This window comes from Erpetoichthys calabaricus, chromosome 9 (genome assembly GCF_900747795.2).
Source record: "Erpetoichthys calabaricus chromosome 9, fErpCal1.3, whole genome shotgun sequence".
Classification (NCBI taxonomy): Eukaryota; Metazoa; Chordata; class Cladistia; order Polypteriformes; family Polypteridae; genus Erpetoichthys; species Erpetoichthys calabaricus.
In genome coordinates, this window is record NC_041402.2 from 404,876 (window position 1) to 422,007 (window position 17,132).

At 54.1% G+C, this 17,132-nt stretch overlaps 1 protein-coding gene across 4 annotated transcripts in view; it reads left to right on the forward strand.

Moving 5' to 3' along the window:
* The window catches only part of garnl3 (GTPase activating Rap/RanGAP domain like 3), a 75,725-nt gene extending 59,318 nt beyond the window's left edge, over positions 1–16,407 (forward strand). For 3 of the 4 annotated variants that reach the window (XM_028809021.2, XM_028809022.2, XM_028809023.2), the window contains 4 exons: positions 9,440–9,499; positions 12,252–12,497; positions 13,750–13,867; positions 14,345–16,407. In XM_028809021.2, the coding sequence (XP_028664854.1) occupies positions 9,440–9,499; positions 12,252–12,497; positions 13,750–13,867; positions 14,345–14,504 (584 nt within the window). In that variant the 3' untranslated portion in view covers positions 14,505–16,407. The remainder of the gene's footprint in view (positions 1–9,439; positions 9,500–12,251; positions 12,498–13,749; positions 13,868–14,344) is intronic. The other variant, XM_028809024.2, reaches the window with a different exon arrangement.
* Positions 16,408–17,132: the final 725 nt, after the last annotated feature.

Below are 17,132 nucleotides of genomic sequence, written 5' to 3' on the forward strand. Positions count from 1 at the left end.
AGTCCTGTCACCTCAGTGTCTGGGAAAAAGTCGACCTGGCGGGGCGTCAGACGCTCGAGTGACGCCCCAATGCTTACATCCAGGGATCCCCAGGACCCCTCATTCCTGCTTGGACGCTAGTGTGTTCTTGTCTGAATGACAGCCCCTCCCCACAGAAATGGACAGGACTCCCTAGAGCCCCCCGTCTTAATGATGAGGAAGTGACAGGTGTCACCTCAGAGCGCGTGTCACGCTGTGTGCGGCGTTACTGAAATGAGGAGCGGAAGAAGTAAACGCGGCGAGAAGCGAGCAGCGCAATCTCAGACTCGCGAGAACTGGGGCCTTGTCATTGTCATTGTCACTATGGCCTTATCACATTTCACAATGCTTTTGTTTACATGTTGATTTCTTTCATTTCGCCCCAAATATACCCCCCAGACTTGGCCTTCTCTCGTGAGACCCAAACTGCAGCAGAGGCTTCGCTGGTGCCCACGGCCGATTACCTCGGGGCGCCCCCGCTCAGACACCTCAGCCCGCCCGCCTTTTCTTCTCCATTTCTCGTTCCTCTGTTGCTCTCCAAGGTTCTGAATCCGCTCCGCTGCTCTCCTCCGTTCTCGTTCGTCTTTTTCCTGCACCCAGAGCTCCAAGTGGGGGTCTCCGGTGACCTCGCTCATAGCTTAACGTGCGATGCGCCATCCCCGATCGTTTGAATTCGCCTTTCTTGCGGTCCTTTAACTGTCCCTCTCCGTGGTGCTGAATCAGCTCGGCGGCCCTCTTTGTTGTTTCTCCGGTGCTGCTTTGTCTTTTATGAGAGCTCAGTGACGCACTTGGGCCCTTCACGTCAGGGCGCTATATAACCCCCTCCTTCTCCTCTTAATAGCTCCTCCACATTCGTGTCTCCTCTGAAGCCAGGGGTCACAACGTCGGTCCTGGGGGTCCACAGTGACCGATCCTGCCAGTGTCACACTTTATTTTATATTGTGGCTTGTTAGTCTGCCATGTTAGTTTCTTATTTCTTTGATGTTCTTCTTTTCCAAGGATATCATCCAAATGATTTGAGGCCTTAAACGCTTTTATTAAACCAAGCAGGGCGCGAGAACTGCTGGCTCCTTTGTCATTTGCTAATAAGGAGCCATTAAAACCAGAGAATTAAGGGTGGGGTGACCACATGAGACCACTAAAATGTCTCTCGATCAATGAGAACTTCATCAGCAGCAATTGACATCTCATTAAGAAACTGGGGTGGGACAAAAACCTGCAGCCACTGCAGCCCTCCAGGACCCCTGCTGTCATACCTGAGTGACCTCTCTCCGTGGTCCTGGAGTCACTCTGTCCTCCTGAATCGGCTCACTTGCTGTCCTCTCTGCTTTGTCTTCTTGTAATTTGGAGACGTCAAGGCGCTAGAAACCCTGTCGGAATGTGGGCACAGTTGTTCTTGATGTTCTTGTCAGCTTATTGAAGGCAACACTGCCCCCTGCTGGACGCCACTCCTTCTGATAAAGCTCACCTCTCGTAGCTCATGCCAGTGTTGCCCTCTTTCACAGCCTGTGCCCTGCATTCCCACTTCTTATCAGACTTTGATCATGTCATATGCTTTGGTGCCCCCTCGTTTTTCACCCCTTTATTGACGTCACCTGCTGACCACTGCCTGGCGCTCATCCTCATGGCCTTCTTCCTCTTTGAATTCCTTCCATTATTTGCCAGGACCCACATTAGGCTGGCTGCCTGTAGTTTTCTGGCTTAGGAAGCCCCCCCTTCTGGCATATCAGGATCACATTTGCTGTCCTGAAGCCCTCGAGAATGTGCAGGCCCCCTGGTGCTGTGATCAACTTCAAATCAAATCAACTTCAGGGGTTTCTGTCGGACCTCCTAAAGTGTCCTGGCAATTTGTCACATCTCTGCCTTTTTAACCCTTACAGCTCTTCTCTCTCTGCAATTCCTAAACCCCTCAGCACCCCTTCAACATTCCTGGTCACTGCTGGGGGTCTTGAACTTCTCACAGGTGCTCAGTCCCATCGTTTGCTGTTTCACCTTCTGCCGACCTCCTGGCTGCCCTTTTGCCACTAACCCACTGGAGTGGCCTTCAAGTTAAACGAATGTCCGCCTCTGCCACGGCCCACACCAGTCACAGTGACACCAAGGCTGGAAAAACGGAAACGAAAGGGAGAGGAGAACCAGAGAAACCCTGGAAAAAAAAAGAGCAAAGTCAGCAACTAAATAATATTTAAAAAACAACAAAACGATCAAATAAAAAGAAAAGACCCCCGAGCCAGAGAGGAGACCCCCATAGGACACGACAGACACACAGGGGTGGGGCCTTAACAAAGACCTCTGTGGAGCAAATGACTGACAGCGACTGGCGCTGATTGTAAAAAATGAAGGCGGAGCCTCAAAGGGCGTCACCTACCCTCTGCGGCGCCCGACTGCCATTGCGATTTCAGAATTCGTCCTCCTTTCAGCTTAGACCTGCACTGGCAGCGTGACCGTGGGAGACACCTGGGTGTGCCAGGCTGATGAGAGTGAGGTATGTGTGGGATGCCACGGTGCAAATGAAGACCACAGTGACCAGGATTAAAAAGTAAGCTTAGCCACCATCTGCAGAGACCTCTGAGTCAGTGATGTGGCTGGTAGAAGTCACCTGATAGGCCACCCTGGCACAGCCGCTAACTGGCATGAATCAAGATGGGCACCACTAAGGGGCTAAGCTGAGCTCTGAAGCCCTGACTTACTGACAGTGTCAGCCCACCCATATCTGGACATCAAGGCTCTGATGCCCTCCTGCCAGCCCATCCAGGGTATCACCTCCTCCCAGCGTGCTGATCCAGCTGTGACCCTGATGACCAACTCATCTTAAAAAATGTCAGTGCTTCATGGCACCAGTCTCAATGGTATATGTCGCCATTAACAGTGAGCTCCTCAGAGTGACAGGCTAACCCTGGCATGTGCCTTGGCACTTCCCACTGCTGCAGAAGCCATCTGCTCCAAAGTAAAGCTTCACTCTTAGCAGCATACGCCATCCACGCCTCAGTCCAATGGACGCCTGCAGGAGCGATGCCAGCGTCTTCGACTGGGAAACCTGCCATCTGGCGATCAGCGCGTCTGTGACGTACAAGCAGGATGGAGCACATGGCACGGGGTCACCGCGGAGTCTCCACTCTGGAGCGAGCACCCACCTTATGAAGCCACAGCATACCAGGCAGGAGCCAACACTGAATGGGTGCTTCGGAGGGGGCATCCGTGCATAGTCAGAGCAGGCAATGAACTCCAGAGAGCGAGAGAGACCACCAAGGGGGGTGGGTACGGGGCGGGCCCCCATATCAGATTAGGGCTGACTTGTGGGTACTCTGCACACGGGGCAGTGCAGACATACAGAAATCAAGGCACTATATGCACCAAAGCTTGTCACTGTGCCACTTACACTCTTGAAATGCCCGCGTGTGATGTCAGGCGTACACGCGCTGTGACCCCTCAGTCACACACGAGTGCTGCTTTGGACCCCACGTGAGGCTGTGTGTGTTAAATGTGACAGAGGGGCTTGAAGAAATGGTGACATGGCAGGAGGCGCTTCATTGACTGTCGATTGTCTTGTGAGTGACACTTGGCACCTGACACCAACCTTTAGGACAATCTGCACGAGAACAGGCCACTCAGCCCACCAAAGCCCACCAGTCCTGTCCACGTAACTCAAGTCGAGTTCTGAGGGTCCCTGAAGTCCTCCTGCCCACCACACTATGTGGTCACTCATTCTGTGTGTCTGCAGTACCCTCCTAGTGTGACGTTCACCCTTCACAAGTGTCCCTGTCCTGTGTTCTCGATGACCTCATTTTAAAGCCACTGCACTGATGGCCTTCATCATTTTAAACCCTCCAGTCAGGTCTCCTCTTCATCACTGTGAAGGCTCAGCTCCTTTAAATCTTTCCTCCTAACTCCCCCACTGTAGCCCCCTGTAGTTTGCCCGGTCGCTCTTCTCTGGACCTTCTCTTGTCCCAAACTGCGCCCAGGACTCTAGCTGAGGTGTCACCAGTGTGTTATAAAGACTCAGCAGGATCTCCATACGTCAAGGCGCTATATGACCAGGCACTCTGCTTGCCCTCTTAATGGCTTCTGTCTGCGGTCCACTGTGACTCCTAAGTCCTTCTCATAAGGTGGGCTCTCGATGTTCAGACCCCACATGTCTTTACATCTCCTGACATGACATCCACCCGCGCCAGTCTGCTGTCCACGTCCCTCTGGGTTCTCCACCTCACTTGGTGTCCTCTGCCCACTTCACCAGCTGGTTCTTTACCTTCCTGCCCAAATCCTTAATAAATATTAATAAGAGCAGCGGCCCCCCGCACTGCCCCCTGCTGGTCACCACGCTTAACATCGGCCATCACCTTTGGCTCCCCGTTGTGACGATCACAGAGAGCAACACTGCGGTGACGATTAACCCATGACCTTCTGCTTAGCACAGTAGACCTGACAATTATGGAACAACACAAAAGAAGAGAAGAGCCGTCCATAAATTGACGTTTTTAACGAGGCTTTTAGACGCCTCAACTCCCCTTTAGCGGCCCCTTCTGCAATATCTCGCCCCCCTATGCATAACCCCCCGTCCAAATGCTGCCCACCTTTAACAATACAGGACCCCCCCCATATATACCTACATACACACAAAACTGACCGTTCGTTGGCATCCAAGCAGATCAGATTGTGACGGACCACTCCCGCTCCCGCCCGAGAAGGACAATGCTGTCAATCATCGCATGGTCCTCAAAGTCCTCAACTGCGAGAAGCCCGCCCACCTGAGTTCAGTGTGAGGAAGCCCCCCGGCCGTGATGAGCAGCACACACACACACACACACAGAAGCGGAGTGTGATGATGATGTCTGACTTCACATGGCAGCGCTTCCTGTGTCTGAGCCAACTCTGTACCCACCCACCCACACTCAGCACACCCTCAACTGACACTTCCTGTAGTTGGATGCCCACCTCTTGCGTGGCACCTCATCAAATGAAAGTCCACCTCAGTCATCTCACCTGCTCCACTCTGGTCGTTTCTTCCTCATCGAACCCCGGCATGTTAGTAAATGACGGCCCCCCACCTCTGAGCCCACCCTGACTGCCCAGTCAAACTGCCCCTCTTGTCCTGTGCTGCTCCGTCTTCTCCTTAGTGATTCCTTCCTTGAATTTTCCTGTGATGCCCATTAAGCTCACTGGCCTGTGGTTGCTTGGTCTGCCTGGTCACCCTTTTTGAATATTTGTCATTTTCCTGCCTTCAGAATGTCCCCAATGGGCAGTGACTTTCTGAAGACCCAAGGGTCCTGTCTGCACTGGTTAGCCTCCTTAATCACTCGGTGACAAGTGTCATCTGGTCCCGGTGACTTGTTGGATTTCAGTCGCTTGAAGGTCAGCCATCGGGTCACCGGTCCTCTTCGTCCGTCTGTCTGTCTGTCACTTGCAGAGCCACAGCAGGTCACGTCCCCGCTGGCTCAGGCTGGCACTTGTAGGACACCAGTGATGTTGGGGCTGTTCTGTGCCAGGACCTGCGGTGACGTCTGCTGCTGAGGCTCTGCAGTTTGATGTGTCTGCACAGTCTGGGGGTCTCAGGTGTCCCCCAGACGTCACTCGTGTCAGCTTTATGTAGAAGAGCATGACTGCTGTAATCCAGTGGTGAGGCCATGAAGGCCCACCTGGGATGCAAGGGGGGGCCACTCTGTGCCAGTGGACTTCAAGCAGATGAACGCCCCCTCCAGGGCTGTGTCCTCGGGGCAGTGACCACCCAGGACTTTGTAAGAAGTAGCAGTTCTGTGTTTCACCAGCAGGCGGCTCATGGCACTCTTTAGCTTTAAAGGTGGGGCAGCCCCAGAGCCCCCTATGCCCTACAGCACCCTAGTGACACGGGGGATTCATGTCCTTCATCGTCCCTCCTGAAACTCCTCCAATTGCCAGCTGTCTTGTTGGGGGGGTGCTGGTGTGTGCCCCTTTTGTTCCTATGGATGTCCTCCACAGAATCTTCTTTTCATCTTCTTGTGGTACATCAGCAGCAACAGGCTTATGAAAGGTGGTGGCCTGGTGGCACAGTAGTTAGCCACCACCAAGGTGGTCCTGGGTTTCAGTCCTGGCCTGGACGTGGTGGGGGTGCACTTTTTGGTGATCTCCCCTGCAGATCACAAGGACTTGCACCTTGGGCTCCCTGGAGACCCCAAACTGGCTGGCTCCTGCCTTGTGCTTGGTGCTGCGTGGGCAGGCTGTGCCTCCTACTCCCCATACTTCCAGGACTGAAGATGAATGGGTGGTCCTTGGAAGAGTCCACTTCCCTTCTGTAGTCCAGGGTTGCAGGTGCCCACTTTCATGGCTCGGCCCCAAGCAGGTGAAGTGTGACCTCCCTATCCAGCTGGTCAGTGGGTTTAGAGGGTGGGCACAAGAGCAATTGTGCATTGCCATTGGGGTCTCCACCTCCATACAGATGTCCTGAGAAGTTCTGGCTATAATGTCACCTCCAGCCAGCGGGTGGCCACAGTGCAAGGCCTCTGATAGGCTGAGGAAGTTCTCTGTTCTCATTGGTGAGGGAAGACCCCAACCCCCCTGCCAGCCCAATAGCATGTGAGCAGCCCAGCCACTGTGGCACCTGGCATCAGAAATGAACCTCACGTTGTCTGCCAACTGATGGCTCCAAAGAGCTTGTGTTGCCCACCCTCTGCCCCCCATACCATCCTGGCATGCCTCAGGTCTCTTTTCCCAGTAGCCTCACAGATCCAGGGTCTTGGGTTCAAATCCTGTGCCCACCTGACATTTTCTTCCCATTTGCCCAAAGGTGTACAGGGCGGGTGAACTGCTGAGACTGTAAGTGTTTGAGTGGGTGGGTTCTGTGATGGGCAGCAGTGTCCTGCCTTGTGCCCAATGCTGCCAGGGTAGGCCTCAGCTTGCTTCCTGGCAATGCCACAATATCTCACTGGCATAAAGGAGTCAGAAAAGAAACGAGCGTCGCCAGACTGCTGTGTCTAAAATAGCTGCGCTGAGCTCGTTAGCCTCCATGTGGGAGGCGCTGACGTAAGTGTGGATTCTGCACAAGTGAGGGCGTCCACAGGTGGCAGCTGCGATCACACGAGCTCAGCGTGGCATTGGCGCCACCTGCTGTCACCGGCACAGAAGTGGAGATGAGCACCTCGATAGAAAGATCTGGAAAATGGGGAAAAATGCAACATTCTAATAAAGGCAGCAGGGGGTGTCGGGGTCCCACAGCGGGCGACAAACTCCAAGGTGCCCATGCCAGTCACTCGACTTTGGAATGTGCCATGGGCTGAAAGGCAGGAGCATTCCCCTTATATAGTGCCTTTCATGGCTCCACTTTCTAGTGGCTCATCTCACAAAGGTTTCTCTGCACTCAGCCAGGGGTTTGCTTTGTGCCAAGGGTACAGTGCCCTCTGTAATGTTTGGGACGATTAGCCCACCTTTCCTGGATTTGACCCTTAATTACAAATCAGACAGTTCAGACCTAACTGAAGTGCTCTCGGTGGTCTCGCCTTACACGTGTCTGTCATCCCCCACCATGGGTCACCGCGGGCACACAATGGAGGGACAGCACTTGACTTCTCGGGACAAGTTTCTGCTCAGCTTGTTCGTGTGCCCCCTTGGCACAGACCAACTGACCGTACTGGGCACATGGTGACCCCTACATCTTGAAGCTCAAACAGAGCCGTGCTTGACTTAATGGACAGTGGTCCTTATCTGAACTGGGTGGAGCTCATGGGGTCTGCTGCCTGACTCTACTGGTGCCCATTGGAGGGAGTGCCAGGGTGGAGGTGCCAGGCTGTAGAGACACACACCACAGGGTCCTCTTATTCACATCAGCATGACGTTCTGCTGGCAGCTTTTCACGTCATCGGGCATTTGTTTGCAGTGGTCATCTTGGATGCACTTGTCACCAGAGATGCCACCTGCAGCCCCAACACATGTCCATCGGTGCCCCGTGGTGTCTTCTTCATTGACAGCTACCTCAATCAGCTGGTCTTGTCCCCCATCATCCTCTGTTCTTTATCTTCCTCGTCATGTAACTCCTTGAAGGGTCCATTGGGTAGTTTCGATCTCCTTAGGCTTCATCATTTTGTTTCTTGCCCACCGTGATGCCCCCTCCTTGTATTCAGTGTCATACTTTGTCTGCTGTTTAGTTTTGCTGATCACTTTTGACTTTTCCAGGCCATGAAGCCCCTCGTCCCAGAACACGTACCCCATGTCCTCGCTCTTCACCTGTTCGTGCCACGTGATGTTTCTAAAGGGGTCGCCCCCCCGGTAGGTGTAATATTGTTATGGCTTTTACAGAGGGGGTCCGGCCCAAGAATTAGAAGGCTGAGTCTCAGGGTATTTGTCAGATCTACAGGTGTTAGCCCCCCTCTGTGACTGTCACACGGGGTCTGACAGGGATAGGAAATCAAAGAGTGGGGGGGCCTTACTATGGAGCGTCACACACGTCTTACATATGTGGTCACGAGGGGCTTATGATGGGCACAAAGATCAGGGCAGCACCTGCAGAGTAGCAAATCAGTGGGCGTGTTTGTGGTGACACGGTGACATTCGATTGAAGAGCTGAGTCCCCCGAGAAGCTCCAAGGGCCGGGATACGTTGACATTCAGTCAGAGAGTGCCCCCCTGTGAAGACTCACTCAGAGGGTCCGGTCTTCCATGGCACAGTACGAGAAGTTGACACTGAGGTGAGCCGCTAAGAAAAGGTGCCAGTGCTCCAAGTGCCCAAAGGTGCTGGCACTGCCCATCCATGTCAAGCAGTGGATCAGCGGCGTCCCAATATCAGTCCAGCATGTGTTTGAGTAAAACATTGGGAGGGTCACGTGGACCCTCTTGTGATCCCATCATGGCACCCTGTGTGTCCCGTCACACACCCCTCGGTGGAGCCGGCTGCAGACGTTACCCAGCAGATGCCCAAATGAGTGGCGTGCGGAGGATTGTTTTTGTGTTTTCTCTTCTGTGTTAAGAGACCACTTAGGCTGTGTGCCCAGTTTCCGCTGGGGTCCCATTACACGACTTCAGCTCAGAGGGGACGTCAGACTTGACGAGTAAAGTGGCCCCTCAACCCCCAAATTCATTCTGTCGTGGTGTGTAAAACACGGGCAGACAAGCCCCGCCCCCCGATTTGCATTCCACCTTCTGAGTGCTCATTGGCTGTCAGCTGCACACGCGCCCACCCTCTCGGCTCACCTGTTTGATGTCCTCGGGGGTCGCCAGGGGGATGTCAGACCACACGATTTTAGGTGACTGGAAATCGGCAAAAAAGTCGAGTAACGTGAGGGCCTTAGGATGGCAAAGCAGGCGGGAGTGAAAGGCGCAGTTTGATGCCCGATGCCAGTCCCAGACGGGGGTGTGGGGGTGTGTCTGAGCTGTCCTTGACATGTGTGTGCGTGCGTGTCCCTGGCGTGTGTGTGCCCGCTGCTGACGCTCGCTGCTTTTCTGTGTCTTTTGTGAATCAGATTCTATTCGGATCCCCTATGGAACCAAACTCTCGCTGTATTTGTCCAAGGAGGCCGAAGGTATTTGAGCCGCTCATAAAGCGCCCGGCCATGCAGGTTTGGAAGCATGCAGGGTGGGCAGCTGCCCGCCCGCCGAGCCATATGAAGCATTTTATAAGAGCCTTATAAAATGAGTTCATGGCCGCCCGTTGTGCCCACGTTGCATTTTGCATCTTTTCTGGCCACAGGTGCACGGTTGTTTGGGAGAAGACGCCACAAGGTGGTGGCACAACCCTGTGGACGTCAAGGAGATTTTTTTTTTAAAGTAATAATGAGTGGCACCGCCAGCCTATAAGTGAAGACTGGCACATGTGCCCCCCCCGGGACCCCCACTCATCTCATCTACCAACTCCAGGCTTAGCTGTCAAAGCCTCAGGTCACCGCAGGGTGTGACGTTTGCTTCAAAGGGTGACGGGCTGGCCTCCTCAGGGGTCCCGGCGGTCCTGGCAGACACCACTGAAAGAGGGCCCGTGACAGAGGTTGACCTGACTAAAGACCCCCCCCATAGTGGTGCCCGCTCCTCATTCAGGATGTGGGCACATGCCACCCTGAAGCCCAGGGTCACTCCACCCAGGAATTGTGTGCCACCAAATTAAAAAAAAAATCTCCTGCCTCCACTTGGCCAGCATGCTTCTTGTTGTCTGTGTGAACGCCCGTCATGTCTGTCCGTCCGTCTGTCATAATCTGGTCTTCACAGGACACGTGAGTGGGCATCGGGCAGCACCAGATGTTCCTCCAGGACCTCAGCCTGCTGCCCAGCTTTACATGACAAAGTGGGCACTTGAAGAACAGAAGAGACGCGTGTTTTGTGCTCTCGTCATGGTGGGACTGCCAGCCTGCAATGAAGACTGAGAGCCCAACGTGACAGGCGGCGCCAAGTCAGTAGACCCCCAGACCAGTAACCCCACATTTGCAGGCATCTTCAGTAACAACAATCTCAGCCCACTCAATCTGGGCCTCTGCCAGTGTCCCCAGCGTCACCCTGTACAGGTGTGAAGACCACCCCACCCCATCGTCCCAGAACCTGCAGTCCCCCATGTGGTCCTCTGCAGGCATCACCAGTCATGCGTCCATGTGGAACTCTGCCAGTGTCACGAGCAGCACCCCAGCGCAGCCTTACCCCTATGTGTTCCTGTGCCAGCTCCTCCAGTAACCACTCCACCAACATGACAGACCACCTCATGTCGGTCTCTACCAGTGTCTCCTGCAGCACCTCAGGGCAGCCCAGGGTCTGGTAGACCCCTGTGTGACATCACCATTAACTCCTCCACTAACACCCAGCCCACCCCAGACAGGCCACCCTGGTCTTACCCTGTGTGGACATCAAGAGATGGCACAATTAACCCCTGTGTGGCCCTTTCCTGCTACTCCATAGACTTGCCCTAATGTTGGCACCTGCCATTAAACCCAGGTAGTTCCATACCCGGTGGTCTCCACCTCATTCCCCTTGACTAGGCCTTTACCTGTCATACTGAATGTCCCTCTCGGTTTCATCCCCCACCTGCACAGGTGTCACCTTTGCCTCCATTTATTCTGCTGGTGTCCCTGTCACTCTGCCCCTCGCTGTGGTGTCATGCCATGTCATCTAGTGAGGCTTGGGCACACTTCTGAAAGGTGTGCACTGGAAAGGAGGACACATCTTGTCAGTGACCACTAGCAGCCTGCAGGTGGCACTGTCCCCACAGGATGGCTTCTCTTTTTGGGTTCATTCTCTCTAACATGTCTGCCTGTTTGATGGCGGAGTGGCAGACACAAACACAGCGTGGTGGCATTTAAGGTCCTCAAAGGACAGGGTGTTGCAGCAGTGGTGCCCGTCAATGAATGTGCTCTATGCCAATTAAAGCAATGTTCTTATTGGCTTCAAGGAGTGTCCTGCCAGGTATGCCCTTTATAGTGCCACTATTAGGGGTGGCAGTTATATCTGAGAATTGTGAACAGAGACTTGAGCCACTCCATGTCTGGGGATCCAAGAAAGGCCGAGGAGGTCAAGCTTGTGTGCCAATGTTGTGCAGATGCTGCTGGATGTCAGGCAGGCACCTCCTCCTTGGCCAAGTCCCCCTGTGTGGTACTTTAAGTTGTGCCATGCACAGACTGGCAGATGCTGGGTCCCGACCTACCATAGTATATTGACAACCACGGGGGGCACACTTTCACAAGATTTAAGTAGCAATGAGATGAAGGCTGTCCTGGTGCCAGGGGGGCTTTATCCCTCTTGTTACCTGGAGACGCACCATTTATGTGGTCACATGTGCCCAGATGGCATTTTTATGGCATTTGTGTCATTAATTCAAAATCTGAATGCTCTGCTCTTCCAGCAAAAAACCCAGAAGTGGAAGTGAATGTGCTTGTGGGCTGCAGTGCAGGCTGGCACCTCAAAGGTGGGCACTCTACAGGTTTATAGGGTTGACATTGTCTCACTCCTGCATGTCAGGATTAATGGGCAGAACAGGCTCATCTTGACACTTCTGTCACCCTCACCTGGAGAACCTGAGATGGATGACCATAATAAGGAAATACAACTAGTTAATGGGCAAGCCCACCTAAAGATGGCACCGTACTCTCTGGTGCCAGGGGGCCAAATGAGCATCGACTTTCAGTGTAAAGCAGTTCTGTTCTGTTTGAGTTTCAGAGAGATGACTCGACCAACTGGCACAATACTCAGGAGCTCCACTGCCCACCGACACTGTCGAGCATCACGGGGATCCGTGCTGAACTTCGGTGGGCCGCAGCGACTCCGAGGGTCTCACTCGTCTTGTTTTGCCTCTTCCCCAAGGTGAGCCGCAGATAAGACACATCTACAAAATCCCCCTCAGTAACCTGGTGAGCCAAAGCGTCGAGCGGCCGCTGAAGTCCCCGCTGGTCAACAAAATCATCACGACGCCCACGGCGAGCACCACGACGGCGGCGGCAGCGGTGGCCATGGCGGCGGCAGCTAACATCATGCCAGCCGCCCACTCGCTGTCCCTCTCACGCATGGAGATCAAGGAGATTGCAAGCCGGACACGCAAGGAGCTCCTAGGTAAGCCTGCAGTGCTTCACACGTCCATGCCCGCACTCCTGGCCTATTGTCCTCCAGCTCCTCCATCTTGTCACTTGGGCAACGCCAACATCCACGGCAGCTGATGGCATCTGAGACCCAGCTGGCTGCGTTTCTTTGCTTTTCTCCATTTGGAGCACAGGCAGGTGATGGGACTTGCTCAGGGTCACACCATGTCAGATGTGTGGCCGTCACATCTGCTTGCTGCCTGGAGGATGACACACATGAATGTCTCTTTCCTGGCAGAGGCGCCCTGCTCGCTTTCTCCTGCCCTTTCCTTGCCAGCACCTGTCCAGCTCAGCAGGTCCACTCCAGGAGCCTCACATGGCGTGGCTGCCGCTGGTGGCCACTGCCTTCAAATGTCCACCAGTCTGTTTCTGCATGTTGTACCACCTCACCAATGTTAGGTGGGCTGCTGACTTTAAACTGGCCTGGCATAAGTGAGTGCAGCCTGAGCCCCATCCAGGGTTGAGCCCCACCTAACATCTCCAGTACGCTTCTTATGCTGGCACACCAGCACTGCGGCCCACTGACACAATGATGTCTGAATGTTTTACATCCTGATGCCACACTGCCTCCCGTAGTGGCCATGGCATTGAAGTGGCATCACAAAGCTGAAATCTTCTGGCTTAGGTTGCTTGTCTATTGTCACGTGTACATACTGTAGGCCGGGCAGATTCTGACTTGTGTGTGCTAATCGACATGTGCCACGTCACCGCTCTCTGATGCCATCATTAGTGGGCAGAGCTACCTGACCAGCCTCACCTGAAACAACAGAATTATCTTGAAGTGATTATCGGCCCTGACTGTCGCCCCCTAGTGGCTGACCTCTTTTACTGACGATGTCCCTGACTGTCGCCCCCTAGTGTCTCAGCGCTGTCTTTTCCGGTGACTTGTACTGTGAAGTTCTTCCTTGCCTGTGCCAATCAGACGTCACTGCTCTGCCACCGTGATGAGTGACATGAGCTGCCCCTCCTTGACCTTCTGTCTTCCTTACCTGAGACGTCTCAAAGAACCAACACTCCAAAGCCCCTCTTGCTCGGCGGGTGGGCTACGCCGTAGTTCTCCTCTCTTCTGTCGTTGGTCCGCCCCATGTACTTGAAAAGCGTCCTCATCGGATGTTGGCTTAAATGACCTCAATGACTACAGCTGGGGCTGCAGAGTGACAGTTGTGCTTGTGATGGTGGGCACACCTGAAAGGCGCTAGATTGATCTTTTTCCTTTCTCTTGTAAGGCCTGACGGACGAGCCCAGTAATAAATCTGAAGCCACGCAAAGACCCAAGAAGGCGGCACGCAAAGCAGGAGAAGGGGACCCCAAAGTGGAGGCGGTGCGGTCATCCAGCAGCGAGAGGTAAGCGGGCACAGCTGCCCTTCACTAGGAACATCGTCACAGCATTAGCAGAATTTTAAAACCCTCTACGTGCCACCCATGAATAGTGACAAGGGAAGGGAGTGTGGTAGGCACTGCGTAGGCACTTGGGTGAGTGGCGTGTGACACAAAGGGCACACTGGGGACTTGTCAGGACAGAGAAGACACTCGGCAGCCATCCAGTGCAAACCACACAGGGTGAACATTCTCTTTGGGTACCCGTCTCTTTCGTTATAGAGCCTGGCATAGTGGGCAACCTTGAGTGCCCACTGTAGCCTCAATGAGCCTGAAATACCAAAATGGGCTTCTGCTTGGCCCTCCGCATGGCATTTTTCTTGGCACTGAACCTCATCGGTAGGCAGCTCAAAGCCACCCATGAAACACACAGCTGTCTGCCTTACGAAGCCCCCCGCCATGCCCCCCATCCACCTTTCCCTTTTTGTCTTTCTCCCCGTCCAGGATCAGCGCAGAGCTGGCAGAGGCCGAGGCCGAGGAGCAGAGAGCCGTCCCGGGTGGCGCTGACCCCGACGCAGGACCCGCAGTGGACAGTCCAGCACTCGGCAGTGTCCCCTTCACGCTGGCCACTTCCTTCGAGGAGGACATTGTGGACTTGAAGTGACGACAATCTGCGGCCCCTTTTCTTTTCTTTTCTAGCGCCTTTTTCTTTTCCCCCATTGTGGTGGGAATGTCACCATATCAGTGAGTTGTCCTTTTTTGTTGTTGTGGTCTGGAAATGAAACCGAAGTGACGAGGCGCTGATGGCCAAGAGCCGGGGGCCGACTGGGCTGTGTGAGCCATGGTCCGGTGGTGGCTGCAGGCCGTGCCCCCTGGTGACGCCTCGCAGCCGGTAAGTGGTGGCCAGGGGGCACAAATGACCCAGGACCGTTGGAGTGAAGAAGAGCCGAGACGTAGCAGACTTCAGGCTGTGCTATCAAGCCGGTGGTCCCAGCGAGCCCTTCTAAATTCTCTGAATCCTTCAGCCATCGCATCATGTGCCACAGCGTGATGGGACGTCCCTTTGTGGTGCTACTTGTGCCTACTCCCTCGTGAGGGACTCCAAGATGGCCTTCGTCACCCTTTCACCCCGAGCCCCGAGTTAATGGCCTTCCTCAGTTGCTCTTGTAATGTATATAGCGCCTTTCACCACGAGTCTCACCTCCACCAGGCAGAGCTTGAGGCACCACCTTTCTGCTGTGGGGTGGCAGTGCCCGTGGTCCTCTAGTGGCCTAATGGCTCAACTGCAACTGGATCGGCGCCCACCGTTGGCTCCCAGTAGGATTCTGTCCAGTGTTTAAGGCGCTATATGAAAGCTGCTTTGTTTTTAAATCCTATTGGCTGTGGAACTGAATTGTTAAAAAGCCCCCAGAGAACAGCTGGCACTTCATTGTCACCCTATTGGCACCAACTGGGGAGAGTTGAGAAAAGCCATTGGTGGTGATGCCTGAGGGTCCACTTCAGAGCAGCTGGCATACAGAGCTGTGTGGCATTGGCTGGAGCCAACTGTTCCCCTCTTTGTAACTGGCACACGTTGGGATTTGTGTTGTGCCTTGTGATGGTGCTGACTGTAAAAGGCAGGGGTGAATATCGCCAGCCTGGCATTTTGTATTTTATTCTGCCAGTAGAGCAAGCAGCAAAGCAAGCTAATGGGCAGACAGCATAAACTCAAAATACCACCAGTTCTGAGAATCCAGGTGTGTGCTGGCACCCTTCACCCCCGCCCAGCTTGTTTGTCTGTTGGCATGTGTGTGCCCCCAGATATCAGCTGTCAGGCTTTGCTGCCCCGCCGCCAGCTGGACGCCTGCCCCGGCCATCACGTCCCACCCGCATCCCGCCCTTGGCTGGCGTCCTCGGCCTCTGGTCAGTCCTGGGGTCACTGACTTGGCATCTACTTGGGTTTGTGTCTTTGTGCTCCGTGTTGGTCACTCTTGATATTTCAAGGAGCGCGGGTCTCAGAGGTGACCACCTGGACGTTTCCCTCCTCCTTGTACAGTGCATGCCCACCTCACCCTCTGCTTCTGCACTCGGAAAGACCAAGCAACTCTGTTGAGGGGTCTGAACTCGGAGACCCCTGGAAAAGGGACGACAATACAAGTAAATAAATAAAGAAGTGGATCTCCACCGACTGACCGACTGACCGCTCTGTACATACAGACAGAGAGACCCAGGGAATATTTTTGCCGGTTACTTCTTGTGTGCTGCTCAGTGATTTGGAGGACTTCTTCTTCTTCTTCTTCTCCTCGTCTTCCTCCTCTTTGCTCCGCCCCTTTCTCCCGCCGCTGGTTTTGTACGTTTCGACTGTCGCTGACCCTTTGTGATATCCAATCAGACGAAGCACCAAGTGTCTTAAACCGTAGCGTAGCACCTTGGGGTTTTAATGCCAAGTTCTTCACCCGTCAGTGTTTTGTGTTTCACGGCGAGCGCCAACAGTGGACGGATTTCGATGCCCTCCAAGGGCTGCGCCCCACTGCTGTGACAGTAGCTCATCCTGGTCATTGATATGAAATAAAAGTGATGAAATCGGACCACCGCACGCCGCCTCTTCTTGTGTCTCTGAGTGCCCAATCTCTGTGGGCACCCGCCGCCAAGGATGAGGGTCTCACAAGGGTTCACACTCCACCGCTCTGTGTCTGTGTGTGTGTCCGTGTGCCCGATGAGGAGCTGCTTTATCGTAACCCCCCAGGACCCCCTTGTCCCAGTTCCTTCTGCTCCTGAATGTCTGTCAGTCTTCTTGAACCCCCCACCTCTCCACTTTTTCCAAAGGTTGGGGTCTCGGCTCACTGCTGCCCCCTTTCATTCACTGCTGGTCCAGGATGACCCTCGACCTTTGACCCTCCCCTCATTTTCTGACCCCACACTCCTCTCCAGATTCTGATGATTCTCTTTAATGCATTCAAAGCCCCCACTAGTGGACCCTTCACCCGACTGGGCTGGAGCTCATTTTGCCGATGTTGTGGACCACCCAAGACCTCCATTTTGGGTCCCTCCCATTTTCCCAGTAGGATTTGGTCTGCCCAGAGATCAGCTGGCATTCCACGTTGAGGGCACACAACACAGGGACACAGGAGTGACAGTCAGCGCCACCTTATAAATTGCTCTGATGCTCTACGCTCAGTCATTGAAGCCCCCCAGTGTCATGTGACCACAGGGGTCTCAAACTGCCCCTCCATGAGAGCCGAGTCAAAGAGGAAACTGGAGGACTGTGGTGGCACCCTCTGCAGGGCCTCTGCCCCCTGGCACCTCCATGTTT